This window comes from Ovis canadensis, chromosome 19 (genome assembly GCF_042477335.2).
Source record: "Ovis canadensis isolate MfBH-ARS-UI-01 breed Bighorn chromosome 19, ARS-UI_OviCan_v2, whole genome shotgun sequence".
NCBI lineage: Eukaryota > Metazoa > Chordata > Mammalia > Artiodactyla > Bovidae > Ovis > Ovis canadensis.
The window spans coordinates 63,496,129-63,504,425 of record NC_091263.1 but is presented as its reverse complement, the minus strand read 5'-3'; the positions used below and the strand labels follow the sequence as shown (position 1 = coordinate 63,504,425).

The following is an 8,297-nucleotide window of genomic DNA, read 5'->3' as shown; positions in this document are numbered from 1 at the left end:
CAGGCCTCCCTGTAGGCCCAGGTCAAGACCAGGAAATGAAGGTGAGGGGCCCATCGTGCCTGAACGGGAGTGCGCTGGGCATCGGGGTGTGTTGGCCCCACCGCACAGAAATGGATGCTGTGGCTCGGGGGGCTGAGGGACCTGGCTCCCGCGGGGCTGGCCCACTCACTGACCAGCATCAGGTCCTGCAGGCATCCTAGGGACGGTGCGGGGGGAGTGAGGTTGACAGACGCACAGCCCATGTCCCATCCCCAAGAGCAGCAAGAGTAAGGGCCATGGCTGTGGGGGCCAGTCAGGACCTAGGGCGGCTGGGCAGTCTGGGCAGCGTCCAGGTGGGCAACGCTGGGTGTGTCTGGGCAAGCAGGGGCTCTGCTGTGTGACCTTGGTGCACAGAACGTCTCCACACCTCGCTCCCTGTCACCCAGGGGGCCAAAGCCCCAGTGTCCCTGCCGACCCACACCCCAGCTGCTCCTCCCAGCTTTGGGCACCTCTGACCAGTCCCAGTAAGTGCCCAGCAGGCCCCTGGACATGGCCATAGTGCTTCTCCTCATTGCCCTGGCCCTTATCAGACACCACTCATTTTAAAGAAAAAATAATATTTATTTGCAATATAAACAAAGTCCCGTTGCTGGTTCGGGAATATATATATATATATATATGTGTGTGTGTGTGTGTGTGTGTGTGTGTGTATGTAGGGTCACAAATCTTCCTTCATAAGGTCATAAAGCAAAACTGGCCACCCTTGTTGGCATACCCTCATTTACACAAATCTGGTGCGTTTTTCTAGGTTTTTCTTCTCAAAGGTAAAAAAGAGAGAGAAAGAGAACCATGTACACAGCATGGAAGCTTCTTGTCAATTTCTTAACTGTGGCAAGATTTTTCACCTGCTGCCTTGAAGAATCCCTGAAAACCAGCCCTGTGAGGTAAGATGCATTGGGGCAGGGTTTCCGTGGCCTCGCTCACACGCCGAGTGTTGGCTCACTCAGGGACCCCCAGCCCTCCCCGGGGCCCCCACGCAGCTCCACCATCCAGGAAAACGGAGCTTGGAGAAGGAACAAAACTGGGGAGGATACCGGAACCCGTGGCTCTGTTCTGCGGACAGCGGGCTTGGGTGGCGGGATGGACAGGCCTCACGACCCTTTCCCTGTCTGCCCTTGCTGCCCCACCACCCCCCACCCCCCGGGACTGAAATGGATGTGAGTTTCTTAATCCAAGGCATGGGCAAAGCAAGCACAGGGCCGGCTTCCACGGGTTGAGGGGCTGGGAGTGGCGGTTGGAACCCAAGCAACAACCAGGGTTGGGGAGGAGACCTGGGAGGCGGGGCTGCGCCCTCCACCTAAACTTCCCCAGCCACTGGGCCTGCACCCTCAGCTAGAAACAGAGAGAGAGAGACAGAAGTAGTGGGTACGGATAAAAAGGGCCTGGGGCCCTCCTCGGGGCTGAGCCCAGAGGGTTAATGCTACTGCTTGGCAGTCCCTGGTGGCCTCCTCTTCTGCCTGGGGTGGTCTGCAGCGACCAGCAGAGGGCAAGTGGGTGGGCAGAGAAGGCAAAGGTTACCCGTCCAGCCCACCACTCACAGCGGTCATCACAGGCGAATGCAGCGCCAGGTTGGGCTCCGCGAAGCAGGAGATGCAGCCAGGCCTGGGAGACCCCTGCCGGGAGGAGTGAACCACCCCTTTAAGGGCCGCTGCAGAAACGGAGGCTTCACACATGTGCAAAGTGCATTTGGTCAAGATCAACGTGGGGTTTGTCTTTTCCATTAAAACAGAAACAAAAACTCAAGAATTGCTGTTTGAAATAGGAAGAAAAACAAACTGGTAACACCTCTCTCTCTCTCTCTCACTGGATCAAGAAAGGGATGAAATACTGGTTTATACAATCCACTGTTGCACATAGCCTGAAAATAACACTTTCCATTACAAAAAGGAACAATCAAGCAGAGCTTCAACACGCTCTCTGCTCCAGGGAGCTTGGGTTTACCTGCCAAAAGTAAAAAGTAAACTCAGGTCCGTGGATGTGTCTTTTAAAAAAACAGCCAAACTGGCTGAGCCATCAGCAGAAAGGAGTGTCCTGGGACAAGGAGAGGCCCCGAGGGACTCCCAAAGCCATGTGTCTGATCGCCTTGGGCCCCTCCGGGAAGTCCTGCCGGCGGAGGCCTGGCTGTGGGACGCTGAGGGGAGCTCACCTCTGGGCACAGGTGATGTCTGTGTTCCTCGGGCCAGAGGCAGCAGGCCTGGGCCCTCCCGGCGGGCCCTGTGGGGGCCCGGGGTGGGGGGGGCTGGCCCGTCGCCCCATGCCCCCGGCCTCACGTGGACTCGAGCGTGTTGAGTGGGAACAGGTTGTGGTTGGTAGGTGTGGAGAAGTAGAGCTGCTCACTGGGGGTGTGGTTGTCACACGGGCTGCTCAGCCCCAGCGTCCGCTCGAAGTCCAGCAGCTGCCCCATAAAGTTGAAGTTGGGTGAGATGTTGGACTTTTTCCTCTTGACAAAGTCGTAGGCGTCGTTGAGCGACAGGTTCATCTTCTGCATCAGGTAGGCCACCGTGACGGTCACCGAGCGGCTGATGCCCGCTAGGCAATGCACCAGGACCCCGCACTTCTTGGAGCGGGCCTCGTCTGCAATACATGGGCATGGGTCAGGCTGGTGCCTCCTCCAGGGAGCCCCCGCGGGGCGGGCACAGAGAGGGGCACGGCAAGGGACTGGTGCTGCCCGACTCTCGAGGGACTTGGTGAAGTCCCAGGCGGGTGGGACAGCAACTCGGGGTCGAGGTCAAGAGCGTGACCGTGGCGGGGCTCTGCCACAGTTCCAGCTGATACGCCTGCACCTCGGTTTCTGCTCTGTTGGACGGACCTGCTTACTCACAGGGCCCTTAGAGAGATCTGAGCCCAGGGAGGGCTCCACGAGCCCTGTGCCTGCTGCCAGTCTTCCCGCTGCTGGAACTGTGTGCTAGGTGTGATCTGCCGAGGAGTCACCTGCGTCCTCTCGGGTCATCTGCAGCATGGCTACCAAGGTTATCTTGTAAATGAGACAGGCAGACACACGCAGTGACAAGGCAACACAAGGGTTCCTGCTAACACGCAGCACTCACCCCTGCTAGCCCACCTCCTGGGGCAGCTCCAGGGGTGCCCCGAGAGCCTCCTCGGGCCATGGGCGTCATGGAGGCCCTTCCGCAAGGGACCAGCGGGCAAAGCTCAGCTCTGGACTGGGCCCAGCCAGTCCCCGGGGGCCTGAGTCCTGCTCCTGAATAGATGGGGGACCAGAGCCACGCCTAGCCTCACCAGTGGATCTTAAGTGGGGCCCACCCAGCCCACTTCCTCCACTGTTCCCCGGCCCGTGTGCCAGTGACACCTCCCAACACAGCCACTCAAGTTCCGTCAGCTCTCCCCGCACCCTCCCCAGTGTGGTGCCAGGCTCCTGACACGCAGTCGGAGCTTACATGCTGGCTGAGCCGCTGACCAGCTCAGTCCTATGCTCTCCCCACCAGACCCGAGGGCAGCTGCAGCGCTGTGCCAAGGCCGTGCTGGGGACAGATATGAATGAGAGGCAGCCCTGGGGCCCGCGGGGTTCCCGCCTGAGCCCCGGGCCCACTCCTGCAGGAGGTGCGGAGGTTCACAGACTGCTCCCCGGGGGCGCACACTGTCTCGGGCCTGGCACGACATCCCTTTTCCCAACCCCACGTGAGGATTCCCAGGGCTGAAGATGCAGTAGGTGCTTCATCCAGACTTGGAGACCGACTGGGGGCAAGACCAGCAGGGGAAGAGACAGACGCCACAGATTCACGTGGAACACGTTGTCTGACCTTGAAATTTGGGGCAGGATAAGGGGGGTGGTGGAGAAAAGCCTCCAGTGGTGGTGATACACCAAGATAATGGGGAAGCCTGGTCCCCAAACCCAGGTGATCCCAAGTAAAACCACTTCCTGCTGGCTTTATTTTTAGCTCTTTAAGGGGTGTGGCTGGGTCTTGGGGAGGCCGGTGCTTCATCCCCTCTCTGCCCCCGCCGTCCTCGAGTCCTGTGGGGTCTTTGAGCCTCACTTCCTTCTCTTGTGACACAGGGAGCACGGTTCCCCCCACCTCTATATCCTGTTCTATCCCCTTCCCCTGATGTAAAGGGGCCTTCAAGGAGGAGAAAAGCACCTACAAATCAGGCTCAGCCCTGGAAAGTCGTGCGGCACCCCCTTCACCCCACACCTCGCTGGGGAGACCACGAGTGCTGAGGTGGCACCCATACCCTCTTGGGCACGTCCTCAGGGCAGAGCGGGGAAGCTTCGGATAGCCCCTGACACAACCCCTCCCCCGCCCCAGCTTCCTTCCTTCCTCCCAGCCAGGCACCTAGTTTTGGTTCCCAGTAAGCGGATGAGGCGGGGAAGCCTCCCACTTCCTGTTATTAAAGCTAGCCCGGCCCAGCTGACACCAAAACGCCCTCCACTGGACACAGCCGCCAGCGGGAAAACGCTGCCCGGAGGCTGGGCAGAACACTGGTCACCAGCCTCAGAGATTACATTCACCCCCTCGTCCCGTATCCCTTTCCTGAATCCCGGGGATGGCCGAGCCAGGGACGGTGACCTGCCGACTGATTGCTTCCAGCTGGCCGAGAGGAAGCGGGCAGGGAGGTCAGAGATAAGGAGCCCGAGTCAGCCGAGGCTGCGGATGCAGGGGCTCAGAGGGCGCGGAGCCAGATGGCAGAGCATGCTGATGTGGGGGAGGCCTTCCCCTGCCTCCCCTCGCCGCCTGGACACCGAGCCAGCCCCACGGGCTGCCGGGAACGTCTGAAGCCACCCCAAGGCTCCTTGGGTCAGCACATCCCAAGAGCTGCCAGGTCGGGGTGGGCCTCTGGCTCTAGACTACCCTTCAGCCCCCTCAGGTGCACAGTAGGGGCCAAAGGCACCGTGACAGCCCGTCCTCAAGAAACACGTGCCGAGGTGTGACGCAGGGCAAGTGAGACCGTGGGAGGTCTGAGCTCCAAACAGCACAGCCAGAAAACCCAAGGTGTCTGGACAGCAGAGTCCACGCTGCTCCAGCAGCTGTGGAGAGCCCGCAGGTCCGGGCCCCGCTCTGGCCCCGAGGGCCTCGGTGACTCACAGTGGGCCCTGGTACACCCACTGGCACAGGCTGGCACACGCAGGGCTCCACACAAGCCTCGACAGGCCCAGAGGTACCCAAGCCAGGCACGGGCGACACCCGGAGCCCACACATCTCGACACGCACGCCTGCCCCCCTGCCTGAGCGCAGGAGCTCTTACCAATGAAGCTGATGGCCTCGGGGAAGAACTGGGAGAGGTTCTGGCTCCAGTGGTCAGAGATGGGGATCTGCTTGTAGGTGAACTCGCCCCCGTGCTCAAAGGCGTTGGGCAGGTTGGGCGTGACGTTGAGGATATACTTGATGCCGTACTTGCCGAGCACGTCCAGGTTGGTGGAGTCCTTGGCACAGCCGAGGTAGAGGTAGGGCAAGATCTGAACAGGGAAGGCCGGCTGGCTGGGCGGCGCGGGGCTGCCGTCCGACTCGGTGGCGCTGCTGGGCAGCTCTCGGTCTGACTCCCCGTCCGAGCAGTCGGAGCTGATGCGCAGCCCCCCCAAGCCCAGCACCGCGGCGGGCGGCGAGCCGCTGGGCGAGGACGCGCCGTCCACGGTGGTCTCGCAGTGCTCCGAGTATTCTGTCTGGAACTTGTTGAAGCCACCTGTGGCCCCGGGCGGGGGGTAGGGGTGGACAGGGCCCGCGTGAGGCCGACAGGGCCACTGGCCAGTGTCCCCAAACGGGGCTCTCCACAGCAAGGGCCCGCCACCAGCAACGGGCAACACAGGCAGTGCAGAGTATTTACACATGTGCCCTCTCTCCCGCTTTCTCATCTGTCCTGTGGCCCACTTTACAGATGGGAAACTGAGACCCCAAGTGGTACAGTAACATGCCTGAGCACCATACCCTAACCCATAGGGCCTCAGGGCGCCAGCCACACCACTGACTTTAGGGCACTCGAGGACAGAATCCAGCCCATGCCTCTTCCACAGCTCCCCTGCATCAGGCACCCATGGGTGCTCAGTAATTGCTAAGCAGTAAAGGAAAGCAAACAACCCCATCTCAGGCCAATACCTCTGGGTTTGCAAACCCTCTTACAGAAGAGATCACAGGCCAGAGCTGCATCTGGGTCAGCTCGAGGCAGAGGGCCTGGGCCTTCGACTGGGAATCCGGGGCTTGCCCCCACTCCCCACCACTGCCAGGGAGGGTAGTGAAGGTATCAGCTGGTTCTGTCCCCCAGCAGGAGCAAGTTCATAAAAGGGGTCCTGGCTCCTCTTCTCCATAACCCACCTTAGAACTCAAGGTACCCCGACCCTGGCCTTGGACCCACAGAAGGGGAGGCTGCTGGGGGCTATACAGGGACAAGAAATGGGGAGCGCGCTGCAGCTAAGCATGGGCCCTGCGCCCGAGGGTGCCGCAGGCCTCCCCTCCCCTCCCGTCTGCCCGCCCCGCTGCCAGCAAGAGGCCATTTTGGAATGTTAATTGGAAACACCGGCTGCAGTCACTCGCCTCCCAGGGCTGCCTCCCCCTTCCACCACCTCTGGGGTGGCTGGCCAAGGACTTGGGGGTCTCGGAAAACCAAAGCTGGGGCAAGGGACACTCCTTACAGCCCTGCCCCAAGCACTTCCAAGAGGTGGCGATTCCCCAGTGACAAGCCCCACATGGGGATCCTCCGAGTCCCCCAAACTCTCCCTCTGCCCTGGCAGGGCTGAGGGTGGTGATTAAAGGTTCCTGTCCTAACTCTGGCCTTCCAGGGACACCCATTCCAGGCTGGAGGAGCTGAACTGGTGCCCAGGAGGGCACCCTCCCTCCTTTGCCGGGCTTCAGGGGGGAACCTGGGAGCTACCATGGCCCCAACAATGGGGAAAAAAGGAAAGCCCAAGTGGGGAAAAGTTTGTTCAGACCACTCGGATCATGCCCGGAAAGGGACGTAGAGGGGGCTACTGTACCAGCCTACACCCGCACAGCTTGGGCAGGGAGCCCTGGAGGGGAGGATGCGAGCGGGGGAGACGTGGCGCCGGCTGGACAGGCCGGGCACCGGGAGAGAAAGCCGCCTCCGTCGGGGGCATCCGGGAGCCACGGGAGCGCCCCAATTCCAGACTGGGTCTCGCTGCCGCCCTTACCTTGGAGGTAGTAGGCCTGGCAGCCGTCGTCGCGCAGCTTTTGCAGGAGAAGGCCAAGCACCGAGGCGGGAGCGCCGGGCTCTGGCTGCCATTCGGCCGTGGCCTCGTCGTAGAGCAGCACGGTGGCCGCCTTGCAGCGCGTAGCGAAACGCTCCTTGTCGGCGTGGTTGGGGATGATGGAGCGAATGGGCAGGTTGCCTTTGCGGAGGCGGCGCAGCATGAGACCCGGGATGGCCAGGTTGATGGCCGTCTCGATGTGTGACGACTCGAAGAGCTCGTGCGGCCGGCAGTCGAGCAGCAGCAGGGACGCGCCGCCGCGCGCCTCCAGCTCCTCCTGCAGCCACTCGGCGCTCTTGCAGGGCATGGCCCCTGCGCCCGCCGCCGCGCCTGCCCCGGTGCCGGCGCCAGATCCAGATCCCGCACCGGGCTCCGACCCCGCCCCGGTGTCCCCAGACGCCGACGCCCCCGAGGCCGACATGTGCGCCCGCGCTGGGGGGCCGCGGAGCTGGTTTTTCATGGGGAGCGCGGGCGGCCCGGGGCCGGGGCCGGGCAGCCCTGCCCTGGGACGGCGCCCCGGCCGCGCGGGCCCCAGCCGCGTCTCCGGGCGCCCGCCTCCCACCGAGCTGCTCGCCCGCCGCCCCGGCCTCCCGGCCTCCGTCCCGCCCGGCCCTCCGCGCGCTCCGCGGCCTGACAGCCCCAATTAAACAGCGTCTCAGGCGGCCGCGCGCCCAGGCGTCCTCGGGGGGGGCGGGGCCGCGCCGCGGCTCCCGAGCTTAAAGGCGCCGCTGCTCCGCCGCCCCTCCCCACGGGGTCTGTGGGCACGCGAGCGGTGCCCTAAGCCCGGAGACCAGCCCCCTGGCCTTCGCTCGGCCTCAGCGCTGCCGCTCAGAACCCACTAAAACTCTCCCAGAGGCCCAACCAAGACACTCCTGGGTCCTATCCCGGAGCTCCCAGTTCTGTGCCTGTCCCAAGAGCTGTCCTCGGGGGACCCGCTCCAGGGATCCTCTCCCCTACATTCCGGCAGTCTCCCGGGGATGGAGCGGAGGAAAGGGGCGATCAAGCTGAGCCGAAGTCCTGTCGACTCCACTGATTCATGAACAACTCCCAGCGAGTTCAGCACACGGGAACTGAACACCTACTCCGTGCCATTCCCTGGGCACCTAGG

The 8,297-nt window shown here is 62.6% G+C and overlaps 1 protein-coding gene across 1 annotated transcript; it reads right to left on the bottom strand.

Moving 5' to 3' along the window:
* Positions 1-579: 579 nt before the first annotated feature.
* DUSP7 (dual specificity phosphatase 7) lies at positions 580-7,816 on the bottom strand. Its single transcript, XM_069561450.1, has 3 exons — positions 7,133-7,816; positions 5,239-5,673; positions 580-2,613 (listed from the first exon to the last, which is right to left on the bottom strand). Exons 1-3 carry the CDS (start codon positions 7,647-7,649, stop codon positions 2,306-2,308), a joined length of 1,260 nt encoding a protein of 419 aa, XP_069417551.1. The 5' UTR covers positions 7,650-7,816; the 3' UTR covers positions 580-2,305.
* Positions 7,817-8,297: the final 481 nt, after the last annotated feature.